This window comes from Schistocerca cancellata, chromosome 3 (genome assembly GCF_023864275.1).
Source record: "Schistocerca cancellata isolate TAMUIC-IGC-003103 chromosome 3, iqSchCanc2.1, whole genome shotgun sequence".
NCBI lineage: Eukaryota > Metazoa > Arthropoda > Insecta > Orthoptera > Acrididae > Schistocerca > Schistocerca cancellata.
The window spans coordinates 867,365,368-867,381,084 of NC_064628.1; the positions used below are offsets into that span (position 1 = coordinate 867,365,368).

Sequence of the window (15,717 nt, forward strand, 5' to 3'; positions counted from 1 at the left end):
AAGTGTAAATTTCTTACTGCCAATTTCTTTACAGTGTTCAAAATGTTAAACCAAAATAAATTAAATTTTACTCCTTTAAAAAACCTAAAGTAATTAATTGTTTTTGTTTCTTTCTAACTGTAATTAGTCCTCACTATATAAAAGTATCAATCACAAAGAAGTGGTCAATTGCTGACATACAGAAATGCATGCGTGGGTTTTCCTCTTCATTCCAACCATGTCCAATGGTGTACATAAAACACGGAAGCAAAAGTCTTTCATAAAACCACATTGAGAAGCTAATGATGTTCTAATGTGAAACTTATTATTGATAATCATTATAACATTATACTAAATAATAGGCTACTTGTAACACAATACTGGTTAAAACACTGAAGCTGGCAGTCTTCGTAAACAGAAAACAATAGGCATAAAATCTAAAGATTTTTGCTGACAAGGAGATCACTTGGTTCGTCAGGTCACACCAACCTAAGACTGCATGCCTAGTACATATTAGCATATTTCATGTGGAATTAACAATAATTTGTGAAAGCCTGTTACAGAGATGGTTGTCATCAAAAGCATTGCTTATTTGTATATATGACTTTGAAATTAAATTATCCTCAGGTCGTCAATATCATTAAGGCAGTGATTCAGCATATTCTCCCACCCTTTCAAACACTGTGAACCTATTGTACAGGTAGCTGTGACCAAACACACTGAGAACTAAAATCGTGCTTAAGCCACCAACACATGGAACGAGACAGCAAGATCCACTTTTTGCAGAAATATATTCAAAAATGTTAGAGGTAATTTGTAATTTATTTGTGTGAAACATGTAATTACATGCATAGCAATTGGTGGTACAACACAACAGTGTACAATCTAATTTTACTTTATAATAGGAACTTAAGAATGTAGTCAAAATTATTTGTCACAGCTGCAAAGTACTAACGTGAATTCTTTACAGACGAATGGAAAAACAGATAGAAGCCGACCTCGGGGAAGATCAGTTTGGATTCCCTAGAAATGTTGGAACATGTGAGGCAATACTGACCCTACGACTTATGTTAGAAGAAAGATTAAGGAAAGGCAAACCTACATTTCTAGCATTTCTAGACTTAGAGAAAGCTTATGACAATGTTGATTGGAATACTCTATTTCAAATTCTGAAGGTGGCAGGGGTAAAATACAGGGAGCGAAAGGCTATTTACAATTTGTACAGAAACCAGATGGCAGTTATAAGAGTCGAGGGGTATGAAAAGGAAGCAGTGGTTGGGAAGGGAGTGAGACAGGGTTGTAGTCTATCCTTGATGTTATTCAATTTGTATATTGAGCAAGCAGTAAAGGAAACAAAGGAAAATTTGGAGTAGGAATTAAAATCCATGAAGGAGAAATAAAAACTTTGAGGTTCGCTGATGAAATTCTGTCAGAGACAGCAAAGGGCCTGGTAGAGCAGTTGAACGGAATGACCAGTGTCTTGAAAGGAGGTTATAAGATGAACATCAACAAAAGCAAAATGAGGATAATGGAATGTAGTCAAATTAAGTCAGATGATGCTGAGGGAAGTAGATTAGGAAATGAGACACTTAAAGTAGTAAAGGAGTTTTGCTATTTGGGGAGCAAAATAACTGATGATGGTCGAGGTAGAGAGGATATAAAATGTAGGCTGGCAATGGCAAGGAAAGCGTTTCTGAAGAAGAAAAATTTGTTAATATTGAGTATAGATTTAAATGTCCGGAAGTCACTTCTGAAAGTATTTGTATGGAGTGTACCCACGTATGAAAGTGAAACGTGGACGATAAATAGTTTAGACAAGAAGAGAATAGAAGCTTTCAAAATGTGGTGCTACAGAAGAATGCTGAAGATTAGATGGGTAGACAACATAATTAATGAGGAGGTATTGAATAGAATTGGGGAGAAGAGGAGCTTGTGGCACAACTTGACGAGAAAAAGGGATCAGTTGGTAGGACATGTTCTGAGACATCGAGGGATCACCAATTTAGTATTGGAGGGCAGCGTGGAGGGTAAAAATCGTAGAGGGAGACCGAGAGATGAATACACTAAGCAGATTCAGAAGGATGTAGGTTGCAGTAGGTACTGGGAGATGAAGAAGCTTGCACAGGATAGAGTAGCATGGAGAGCTGCATCAAACCAGTCTCAAGACTGAAGACCACAACAACAACAACAACAACAACAACAATAATACTTTAGATTTTAGTTTCTACAGTAGGCTATAGAAGCACTCCTCAATGAGCCATGATTTTAGATGTTTTTTGAATGTCTCTCCAGTTATTACCTTCAGTTCATTTGGCAGTGCATTGAAGTATTTTGCTCCATTAATATATGGACTGTTAGCAGTTTTTTTCAGTCTTCTGTGCATCATATGGTAATTTTGTACTTGTCTAGTATTGTGATCATGAATTTCTGCATTACGACAGGTGTATTTCTTATCTTCTACAATTAATACTATTGTTTCAAACATATACATTGAATAGATAGTTAGAATTTTAAATTCTATAAACAATTCCTTACATGATGTTCGTGCATCTTTTTTGCCTAATATTCTCAAAGCTCTTTTCTAGAGTTTAAATACTCGGTCTACATGAGTTTTGGAAGCCCCTCCCCACAGTGCAAGACCATATGCCAGAAATGGATGTATTAAACCAAAATACATCATCCTCATTGTTTGGGTATTAACATATGGAGCTATTCTTCTTAAAACATACAGGCTAGATGATAACCTTGCATATACATCGTCAATTTGTTGTGTCCATAGTAGTTTGCTATCTGTGCATATACCTAGGAATTTACACTCACTGCAGATTTTCCCTATGAAATTGCTATCTTGAGAATCAATACAAGTTTGCAGATCACCAACATTGAAGGGGATTATATTTGTTTTTCGTAATTTGACTTTTAGATTGTCATTTTCAAACTTTTCCTTAGCAATATCTATAAATTTTTTTTTTACCTCTATGCCGAGATTAAGAATATCATTTCCCCAACAAAGGCCTGAAGTGTCATCTGCATACATTGTAATGAAGGTATCATATTTTACTATCTTTGGGAAGTCATTGACGTAACATATAAAAAGGAAGGGATCAATTATTGATCCCTGAGGCACACCAAATTTAATAGTCCTGACCATTGATGTATAACTTTTTAATGTTTCTCCACTACTGTGTGAGATTGAGGTACACTGTCTTCTGTTTTTTAAATATGATGTGATGATGTGCAATAATGTCCCACTTACGCCATCTCTGGCCAGTTTGGCAGAAGTACCTTATGATCAACCCTATCAAAAGCCTTTGACAGGTCTAGGAAAACTCCAGCTACTATAATGCCTTCATCAATTTTGTCAAGAGCTTTCAGCATAAACTGAAGTGTTGCAGTCATGGTGCTATGACCACTTCTGAAACCATGCTGAAAATCTCCCAGGAAGTTGTGCTTATTATAATGCTCTAACATATATTTCAGAATTATTTTTTCAATTAAATTGCTAAAAACGGAAGTTAAGGCGAGTGGTCTGTAATTTTCTACTAGTTGTTTATCACCGTTTTTGTAGAGAGATTTAACAATGGCTAATTTTAGTATGTCAGGGAACACTCCTTTTAAGACACTATTTATTAGATGCACCAAGGGATATGCTAGATTGTTTTCGCACTGTTTAAGTAAAAATGGAGAAATTTCATCCCATCCAGCGGATTTTTTGTTTTTACATTCGCTGATGAGCTGCAAAATATCCTTGATTTCAAGTTCATGGAGTTGATTAGCTTCAGAATTGTCCTCAGCAAGACTTCCAACAGTACTTTATCTGTGGTACAAAAGTCAGATTCTATGATATCTATGAAATAGTCATTAAAAATGTTACAGATCTCTTGAGGATTGGTGACATCAATATTGTTATTAGATATCTGTATGTTGATATTACCTTTTACTTTTGTTTTACTGTCTCTTATTTCATTTACTATTGACCAGCAGGTCTTGGAGATACAATCTGAATTTTGTATTTTCGAGTTAATCTTTTCAGCCTTCAATCTTCTGACTTGCTTGTGAAACTGGTACTTGTATTGTTTGTATTTATCCCTGTGCTCATAGTTTTTGGTCTCTCTTTTGTATCATATACATTTCTTCCATTTTTTCTTTCAGTTCTTTGGTAGTATTATCAAATTCCACGGGCCTTGACTGTCTTGCCTTATTCTTATTGATATTTATCTTTCTGATGGGATGATAAGATAAGAAAGGCATCCCATTTATTATTCACTCCTTCGGCTTGAAATACTAGATGCCAAGATTCTTGACCAAGGTTCTCTCTCAGTTTGGCAATTTTGATAACAGAGAGATTCCTTTTGTATTCATAAATTTTCTTTGGTTTTATACAAGGATCTCCCTTTAGCACTAATAGCTGGCCTAGATGGTCAGGGATGTGACCATTTACAACAGCAGTTGTGGCAATATTTTCACAATTTGTAACAACATGGTCTATAGAGCTTATACCAGTTGGAGTGATTCTAGTGGGTATGTCTCCCAACAGATCTTCTGTGCAATAAGAATAGATACAGTCTTTGAAGCATTTGCTTTCTTGGGAATCTTGTAATGTGTTGACATTAATATCCCCTAATAATATAACATTTATATGCTCTTGCTTGGACATTATTTTACATAATACTGTATCAAGGGAATTAAGAAATAATTGGAAATTTGCATTTGGTGATCTATACAATGCTAAGATAAAGTATACAACAGACAAGAATTTTAACATAATTGATACAATTTCACAGTTCAAATCAGTGGAATACACTTTTACCCAAGAGATATTTTCGTAAGATTCTACTAGGTTATTTGTTCTCAGGTAGATAGCCACTCCTCCACCTTCATGGTTAGAACGACAGTAAAAATCAGTTAATTAATAATTTTGGATTTTAAACAGGTGTATGTTATCTGCAGATTTTTGGTGTTCACTGACAACTAGTATGTGGTGTGTAATATCTGAAAGATAGTGGTTGAAAACATCAATCTTGTTGCCTAATCCCACTACATTATAATGAAGGAAAGAAATATTGCTTTCTTCAGGCACATTTTGTGCATGATCATCCCCTCTTCTGCTGTTTAGTTTCCCTTATTATTTATAATGTTGCAAATATCGGTAATCATCTTAGTGAAGATCTTGGAGCCTAACCTGTTTAAGTGAGTACCATCTGTCCCCAGACATTTGTTGCATAAAAACTTATTTGGATCGATAAATATTACTCCAAGATTATCACAGGTCATGATAACATCAAAGAAAACTTAAAATGTGGGGAATGTAGTAATAGGGAATCATAATGATGGGTTCAAAATGGTTCAAATGGCTCTGAGCACTATGGGACTTAACATCTGAGGTCATCAGTCCCCTAGAACTTAGAACTACTTAAACCTAACTAACCTAAGGACATCACACATATCCATGCCCGAGGCAGGATTCGAACCTGCAACCGTAGCAGTCACAGGGTTCCGGACTGAAGCGCCTAGAACCGCTCGGCCACCGCAGCTGGCATTAATGATGGGAAAGCATTGTACTGAGAGAATAGGAGTTGTGTTGGTACCAACAAAAATGAATGTAAAAAGTGGGAAAACATAAAATTTGGGAACTTAAAAATTGGGTTTTTCTGTATTTCATTTGGTTTCAATATTTGTGCACTGACGATCAGTGATTGTATATACAATGTATTAATGACTCTAAAGACTTTACTTACCAGTCCTTTCCATCTTGGGCCCAGTTTAACATAAACTCTGGTACCACGATCCCACTGAAGTACAATATCCAAGTCTGGCACCTCAGAAAAGACAAAAAGTCCAGCCTCACGGACCTGTATCCTAAAATTGCAAATACAACATAATTAGTCATTTTATGAATAAAATAAATAAAAATAAATGATGGAAATTACATATATGAAGTCCACAGCCTATTTTACAGAGCAACCAGCAGTTCAGATATGCAGAAAAGATGGATATTCATGATGCTAAGAGCTGATACACTCATTTAATACAATGGGATATGATACTCAGTTACCAAACAAATGACTGACAAAGTATATGAGAATTTTTGGTGGGTGTCCAAGGATATTAGGATGCAAAATGAGAGATTTTTTTTTTAACTGCTGCTTGTATGTCATACTAGCTGATTTACTTTGTTCTGGTGCACAATAGTTAGTAGAGGAAACAACACATATGAATACATGAACTTAACTGACATGTTAGCTGGCACTGACAACTACAGTCTGCAGCTACCTACCATTAGAATCCCCCTGCCCCTCCCTCTCCCTAACTGAGGCATGACTTTGTACCTCAACAGCAAGATTACAACCTGGAGATGAATGACACAATGTTAACTCTTTTAGTCTTACAGATCTCCTTCACCACTATGTCAGTTGTCTCTTATCCCCATGTTCTCCAGAATCCAGCAGAAAAACAACATTTTTTGCTTGCTGTTGAAACAGAAGGATGTCCTGTACATTCTAAAGTACTTATAATACATACAGTCTCAATAGTAACCTCAGCTGCTTTGCAAATGATGCAGTCATCAATAGTGAAATACCGAGTGTTCAGAGAATAACTATGCAGTGCCATGTTATGTTGTGCTAAGTAATGACTGATATGATTGTCAATTATTAATACAATGTTTTCCATTGTTTTACATATTTGAACCATATATGACCAGGTATTTGTATTTGTTCACAGGTCCAGTTTGACTGAAGAGCAACGTCTCGTGTGACATCATTGTGACCCAAGCCATCACGCTGATGATTGAACAAAGAGTGTTTCTTGTACAGCATGTGTTTGGCAATGGAGACAAGTTTACCTCAGCAGTAGAAGCTGCATCTGCGCCAAAGTTCCCAGGAGTGAAGATGCCTAACCACAATGCTGTATGGAATGTCATCACCAAGTTTCGAAAGACTGGAAGCGTTTGTGATGCTCCAAAATCAGGCAGGCCATCTGCATCTACATCCGAAGAGAAGGTGGTGGAGGTGCAAGGCATGATGCTACAAAGTCCAGAGAAATTGGTTAGATGACTAGCTCAGCAAGCCCACATGTCTGTGGGTTCCACTCGCAAGGTTCTCCGGATGCCACTGTCTATGTATGTGCACAAAATTTCAGTCATGCAGGAACTGAGATACACCAATCGCCCAGCATATGTGAACTTTTGCAACTGGTTTCTGTCCTTCCTTCAGGACAATGGTAAGGGGATTCTTGACACAACGTTTTTCATGGATGAGGCATGGTTTCACCACTCCAGTTACATGAATAGCCAGAATAGTCATGTGTGGACAATGGAGAATCTGCACAAATCTAAGGTGTCCCTACTGCATGATCAAAAGGTTGGTATTTGGTGTGCCATGACTCGTAAACACATCATTGGGCAGATCTACTTTCAGGACACCATAAATGTGTTCTGAAGCCCTTCCTAGTTGAACTTAATGAGGACGAAATTGAGAATGCCTGAACCAGGATGGGGTGACTGCTCATACTGCACACAAGGCGAAGAACTTTTCAAGAACATCTTCAGTGACCGCATCATCTCTTGAGGACTCTGGCCTCTGCATTCACCTGACTTGGCTCCACTGGTTTACTTTCTATTGGGTATGTTGAAGGGAACGGCCTATGAAAGCAATACACACGCCATATAAGAACTCCAAGTTGCACTGACATGTCACATTTGGAACATCACTCCCAATCTTCTGCATAATGTCTTCAAGAGCATGTGAAAACATGTGCAATTGTGACTTCAAGCTCAAGGGGATCATTTCCAGCATCTCTTATAACTTCCATTACTTTAATACAGCAAGTTATGAACTGCATAGTTACTTATTGAACACCCTGTACTACATGAAATGAGTCACACAAATTTTCAGTCATATCCAAATAAGGTTTCAAAATAGTGCAATTGGCAACTGATGTAAATGTTCAGAAATATCAAAATGTACACTTCATGGAAAGGAAAAATTTAGTACCCAATGACTAGACTATATTGGTTGGAATCAACCAACTCACACAAACATCTGGGTGTAACAATTTGTAGGATTAGGAAACGGAATGATCGCATGAGCTCAGTCATAGATGAAGAGGGTGGTAAACCTTGAATCTTTGGTAGGATACTGGAAAAATGAAAATCAGTCTACAAAGGTGATTGCATATTCACACTCATGTGACCCGTCCCAGAATATTGCACAAATGTGTGGGACCCATACCAAATAGGACAAAACTGTATACATGCACACAAGGGCAACATGAATGGTTACAAGTTTGAATGACCAAAGTTAGAGTGTCATGGAAATTCCAAAAATCCTGAAATGGCAGACACTTGGAGATAGACACAATCTAACTGACAAAAAGCCTACTTACAAAGTTTCAAGAACTAGTATTATGTGAGAAATCTAGTAATACACTGCAGATTTCTACATATCACTCCCATAACAATTGTGAAGACAAGATAGGCTAATTACAGTGAATACAGAGGTATCCAAGCAGTCATTCATATCACAATCCATATAGAAATGGAATAGCAAGAAGCTTTAACACATGGTACAGCAGAAGGTGCCCTTCACCATGCACTTCACAGTGGTTTGCAGAGTTTGTGCATAGATGCAGACTTTCTCTGATTGGAAGGTTGATGAGCCTGCAGAGGACTCAGGTATTCAGAGTAGATGAGAAATTTGTTCTCTTGATGATGTGTCGTCTGCAACAGTACACCTTCAAGTTCGTACACAACTTAGGGTGGTTCACTTCGAAGGTATACGGTTGTCAGATCCTGAAGACATGATAAGAGAAACAACTGAGCAGCACAGGAAGTAACATAGTTTTGATAAATCTGTACACTCATTACTACAATTGTGGTGCTCATCTAAGGCATTACAAAACCAATGATCTAAAAATCATGCTTCCTTTTTTACAAATTGCTCAAATTTAAACAATGCTAGGTCTCTTAAGAAGCCAACAAATTTGTTGCATTGATAGTAAACTGTTAATTTTTTGTTACTGAGCATATGTAGATCAATTTAAACAAATAAAGGCAATAACAAATAACTATTACTCACCTATACGTTATCACGAATTATTCATTACTTGTTTTTTAGGTTTCACTCTCTATAGCAATATCCATAATAGAAATGTTTCTCTGTACAAATATATTTTGCATGCTGTAGATCTTGTTTTTTTCCCCTTTTTTGTGAAAATTTCAAGTAATTAAGAATAAAAAATTACCTATTAAGAGAAGTTACATCAGGTACTGGGCTGTCCCTGATGAATGTTATAGTCTCTTTTTTATTTGCAAAATCAATAGCCATGCTCACAGACTTGGAACATGTGGCACCCAGAGAACTGCATGGCACATTCTGAATAATGGAAGGAAAAGAAAAGAGAAACAGTATTATTAGTAGCAATAATGTTTACTTTTGCTCTCAAATAAAATTTGATTAGTTTGCAAGTAGTCAGACCATAAGGAATTCTTGTTTACACAGTAAGTGAGGTAAAATCACACAAATGTCTATATATTAGAAGTTTTTTTGCAATAATATTTCAACCAGCTCAGTGTAGGATGAGGAAACAATTCTGACAATTTTTTCCTGTCTGTTTGTATTATCAACAGGTAACATGCACTACTTAAACAATGCTTGGTAAACAGTCTAAAATATTTGAGGCACATTTCACTATTTTTTAACAGTAAAGAAGCAGATCGTTTTTGAGACTTAGCTGTTTTATTATTATTATTTTTATTTTATTATTATTTTTAATTTTTAAACTGTCATGTAGCTTTGATACTTTCATTCAAATGGTTTACAACAATAGAATGAATATTTCACTGGTACATTAGAATATGTTGCTCAACTCGGTACTGTTAAGAAAAGACTGAAAGCGAGAACTTAGAAGGCAAAACTGGATTTAGGAATGGAAAAGGAACCAGAGAAGCTGTAATGGTACCAAAAACAAAAATTATCTTAGAAAGAAAAAATAAAATGAACTAAAAATGAATGCCAAATGTGTTAATCAAAAAGAGGCTTTTGATAGGATCAAATAGAAGCTACTATTTGGGAAACTGAATGAAACTGGAATAGACTGGAGAGATAAAAGACTGGTTCTCAATCTGCCCTTCCTCATATCATTTATTCAGTTTATTTGTAGAAAGTGCAACACAAACAAAGAAAAACAGCACTAAAGGGATGAAAAACATACATTGTATTCAATCTGTAGATGCCATAATAGTCTTAGCACATTCTGAAATGGACATATACTATATGCTAAAAAATTTTCAGGTGTGTTTGATAACCACCAACTGAAAAGACGCACAAAGAAGACTAAGTTAATAGTGATAGATAAATGAAACAGACAAGTACGGGGCATACATTAGCATATGAAATAAAATACTAATGCAAATAAATAATTTTTTTGACTTATAAAGTACAATAACAGGTGACAACAGGAATTTAAAAGATATTCAAAGAAGAATTGCAATGGCTAAACAAGCATTCAGAAATAAGAGCAATTTATTAACAGACATACACCTTAGTATAGAAACAAGTAAAACATTAATCCAGAAATTTATTTGAAGCATTTTAAGCTGTAGTTGTGAAGGGTGGAATCTGAGGGAACGAAAAAAGGAAAAATTAGAACCAGTAGGGACGTAGATAGCCACATAAACACCCTTGACAGAAAGAAAATCCAATGAATAAAAACTAAAAGAAATTAAAGGAAAATTACATTGATTAAAATGATACAGAGAAGATAAACTAAATTAACTGGACAATTAGCTCAACATAAAAGCCTCATAAAAGAAACCTTGGAAGGAAAAATTGTTGTGATATGGGACAACTGCAGCGTCATGTGAAAAGAGCAACGAAAGTGATTCTACACACATGCTTATTTTAAGGAGAGAGGTTGACAGATCAAGTGAACAAAATTGGAAAGTGCAAGAACAATCTAAAAAAACAGGATATAAAACTCTTTATAATAAAATAAATGTGATGAAGGGATCAGTTAAACCATTGTTTCTGTCTTGCATCTACATGTCCATAGAAACAGACCCTCTAGATCTCTATTATAACTGACTTGAAAATTTGATGAAATTAATAATATTATAGTGTATGACCAGAAATCAAGGAGAAAATGTAACAACACTGATAATGAAAAGTCTGGAGTGGAATATAATGAATTGAAGGAGTATATGTTTTGAAGAAAGACATTCTCGAAAAGCATAATATTTTCAGTCTTGCTTATGGTCCTCTATGCCAGTTAACACCTCAATTATACAGTGACTGGTTACCTTTATTCCTTTCATTAAATGAAACAATTATAAACATGTGACAAGGAGCATTCCTCTTTTTTTTTAATTGTGAGAATAGAATGTTCATGTTCTGTGGTAGGTATCAGTGCAGGAAAACTGCAGAAGCCATCACATCTTATTTAAAACAACAATAATAAAGTCAATTTCAAGTGTTATTAACTTGGTACCAAGCCAACTGTATGCGGAGATGTATTTCCCTTAGAAGTAATTGTTTTATCTTCAGATTCAGTGGGGAATTGTTTATCAAGTTGCATACTACATGGCAAATTTCTGAGTTTGAAGTTGCGGACAAACTGAAACTATCAAACAACAGTCTGTGATGATACATACTGTTGTTACCTATCAATGTTAGCGCCTTTAGTGCATAGAGAGAATCACATATTTAGATTTTTGGTCATAACACATAGGAGGTGACAAATATATTAATTTGTAAATATCACTGTATTTTTATTATATTCACTGAAGTTCCTATAATGACGCAAACATCTCAGGAATTCACAGTACACTGTAACAGCTTTAACCCTTAACTACTATCACATGGTTTGCTATCAAATATACAGTTCGGCTTTAGAAGTCATTTAACAACTGAAAATGCTATATTCTCTTTCCTCTGTGAGGTACTGGATGGGCCAAACAAAAGGTTTCAAATGCTTGGCATATTTTTTGATTTAACTAAGGCATTTGATTGTGTTGATCACAAAATATTGCTCCAGAAGTTGGACCATTACGGAATTCGGGGAGTAGCTCACAATTGGTTCACCTCTTACTTTAGCAACAGTTACAATGTTGATAACAGCTGTGATGCGGGGTCTGAGTGGGGTACTGTCAAGTGGGGGGTGCCCCTAGGGATCAGTGTTGGGGCTGCTCCTGTTCCTTATTTATATAAATGATATGCCCTCTAGTATTATGGGTAACTCTAAAATATTTTTGTTTGCTGATGACACTAGCTTGGTAGTAAAGGATGTTGTGTGCAACATTGGCTTGGTTTCAGATATTGCAGTACATGACCTAAGTTCATGGCTTGTAGGAAATAAACTAACACTAAATCACAGTAAGACTCAGTTTTTACAGTTTCTAATACGCAATTCAACAAAACATGGCATTTAAATTTCACAGATTGGGCATAAGATTAGTGAAACTGAACAGTTCAAATTTCTAGGTTTTCAGATAGATAGTAAGCCCACGTTCAGGATCTTGTTCAAAGACTTAATACTGCCATTTTTCTATTCGAAAGCTATCAGTCTACTTTGCTTATTTTCATTCACTTATGTCATATGGTATTATATTTTGGGGTAACTCTTCCCATTCTAAAAGGATATTTATGTCTCAGAAACGGGTGGTTCGGGCAATAAGTGGTGTAAGTTCTCGAACCTCTTCTCGAACCCTGATCACGAGTCTGGGTATTTTGACATTGGCCTCTCAATATATATGTTCCTTACTCTCATTTCTTGTTAACAATATTAGCTTATTCCCAAGAGTAAACAGCTTTCACTCAGTTAATACTTGGTGGAAATCAAACCTGCATTTGGATTAGACTTCCTTAACTCTTGTGTAAAAAGGTGTGCAGTATACTGCTGCATCCATTTTCAATAAGCTACCGCTCGAATTCAAAAATCTTAGCAGTAATCCGCTCACTTTCAAATTGAAACAGAAGAGTTTCCTCATGGATCACTCCTCCTACTCTGTCGAGGCGTTCCTTGAAAAATTAAGCTGATTCTTATTGTATTGTTGATTGCGTTTACTTAAACTTATGGACCGACTTTTTTTGGGTTCATAAACATTTATTTTTGTCTGTTATTACTATTATGTTGTAATTTCATGTACTGAAACGTTCCATGACCTTGGAGATTTGTTCCTCAATTGGGTCCTATGGAACTTGGCGTGTAAATAAAATAAATAAAACCGTCTCTCAGACCGTTACGAATTTTTGTGTCGAGATATTTCTCACACCCCTGCAAAGCCAAATGGACTCTTCCATGTATCTTCCTATTGGCTGGCAAGCTACACATGACAGCATTCTTGCAGTGTTGCTGCTCTTTGTTTCGTAATTATTAGCCTTGAGAGGTCTCACAGACATACCATAGTATTTGCATGCCATGTTTTTGTTGCATGCTACTGTTTCTCCAGGGTGGGGAAAGCTGGGCCATCTATGCAACATGTGTTATGTGAGACAGATGTGGATGTTCAAGATTGCCCCATTGAATCTTCAGATGAAGACTTTGATTACAGTGATAATGACCCTGATTTTGAGATATTTAATGATCACAACATTAACTCAGAGCAGGAAACTGCGAGTGATGAAGATGTGACAGCTGATGATGATGGAGCATACTTCTTTGGTAATAATAGATGTTTTTGCGGGAGAAAAAAGCAGCCACCACCTAATGTAAGAACAAGGCAACCCAACATTATCTTGCAGCTTCCTGGACTGCGACAGATGGCGGTAAGTCTTGGAGAAAACCCTGCTGTTTTGGAGGTACGGAAACTGTTCTTTACACCAGACATTCTACACAAAATCATTCGATGGACAAATCTGAAAATATCTAAACATAGAGCACAGTATGCTAACTATCACTTATCCTACCTACAAGATGTTGATGTCATTTAATTGAAGGCACTAATTGGTCTATTAGTGAATTCAGCCATTTTCAAGTCGGAGAACGAGTCTGTTTACAGCTTGTTTGCAACTGATGGAACAGGCAGAGATGTTTTCAGATGCAGTGTTAGCAAAGAAAGATTTCTGTTTTTACTGTCTGCATTACGATTTGACAATCCAGATGATACGGTGGAAAGAAAGAAAATAGACAAATCAGCAGCAATTTCACAAATCTTTCCTCATTTCACTGAAAACAGTCAACTTTGCTACTCTGTAGGTGCAACAGTGTGTATCGATGAAATGCTTGTTCCTTTTCACGGAAGGTGTGGATTTAGAATTTACATGCCAAACAAACCGGAAAAGTACAGCCTGAAAGTTCAGTGTTTGACTGAAGCTCGCACAAATTACTTGTGCAATGCATACATTTATTCTGGAAAAGGCAGCGAGGGTCACACCCTTCCCAGACATGAGAAAGGTCACAGTGTTCCCCCACAGGCTGTTCTTCTATTGCTGAAACCCATTAAAAAGACAAGGAGAAATGTTACATGTGACAACTGGTACTCATCAGTAGAAATAGTCAATGAACTTTCAAAAAAAGGTCTCACATACATTGGGACACTGAAAAAGAACAAAAAGGAGATCCCACAGAACTTCTTACCTAATAAGAAACATGTTGTGAAGACATCTGTTTACGGTTTTACAGAAGACATGACTCTGGTTTCCTTCGTGCCCAAGAAGTCCAAAGCTGCAATACTGATCTCTTTTATGCACCATTCAGTAAACAATTATCCTGAATCAGGAAAACCTGAGAGCATACTGTTTTATAACATAACAAAAGGTGGTGTGGACTCTCTTGACCAAATGTGTGCAGTTTATTCGTCAAGTCGCCAGACAAGAAGATGGCCTTTGGCCATTTTCTTCACATTGATGGATGTTGCTTGTGGTATTGTTATATGGTGCGTCAAACTTATCCAAAGGCAGAAGTAACAATGAGATTGAGCTTCATGAAGACCCTAGCAAGAGACCTAGTTGAACCTCATATGAAGCGTAGAATTTCTATTGGATGCTTGCCATGAGAGTTGAGCGACACCATCAGAAGAATACTTCACTTACAAGATGAGCCTCAGACACCGAAAGAAGAATTCGAGAATTGATAAACATGTGCCTTTTGCCCTCCTCGTCTGAAGAGGAAAACACAGATGTACACAATTTTAAATCATGATGCTGGTTCTGGTTTCTCTCTAAAATGATCTCAAATAGGAATGTAAAGACCCAAGGACTTAAAATGATCCGATTTGTCTTAAGTGTTCCAGGAAGGTCAGTGTGAAGTGTTTGCAGGTGGAAATTGACTGAAGTATGATTCAGTGTCACATGAGAACATGTATTTAGTTTTTACTTGTAATTTTATAAGTAAAATGTGGCGAAGTTTCTCCATTCCTAGACTTATGGACTGAAATATTTGCTCTACACTGCAAAGATGAGTCATAAACTGATAGTTGACTTCGGACACAATTTATCGTAAGTCAAGTTGGATTTTTCCCTAGTTAATTTGCCAATTTGTAACATAATCCCTCTGATGATAATATGTCTGTGAATAGAGAGCTAACTATTTGCTGTTATTTTCATAACTCATAAGATAAAAATATACTCCAAATTACACTTTGTTTTAATTGTCAAAGTGTTTAAAATACTGTATTGTTTTAAAAAAATCAGATTTCTACAAAGTCCACCTCTAAGAAGTGTAATGAACAACAGGAAGTCAAGAAACTATATATACTCAGCAAAATTCTGGTTTGATATATAAAATATAAAAATGTGGTCT

At 36.2% G+C, this 15,717-nt stretch overlaps 1 protein-coding gene across 1 annotated transcript in view; it reads right to left on the reverse strand.

Moving 5' to 3' along the window:
• LOC126175921 (hemocytin) overlaps positions 1-15,717 on the reverse strand; it is a 486,280-nt gene that overhangs the window by 273,751 nt on the left and 196,812 nt on the right. Inside the window, exons 25-26 of the mRNA XM_049922991.1 lie at positions 9,223-9,353; positions 5,718-5,838 (exon numbers count right to left, since the gene is read on the reverse strand). Of these exons, the coding sequence (XP_049778948.1) occupies positions 5,718-5,838; positions 9,223-9,353 (252 nt within the window). The remainder of the gene's footprint in view (positions 1-5,717; positions 5,839-9,222; positions 9,354-15,717) is intronic.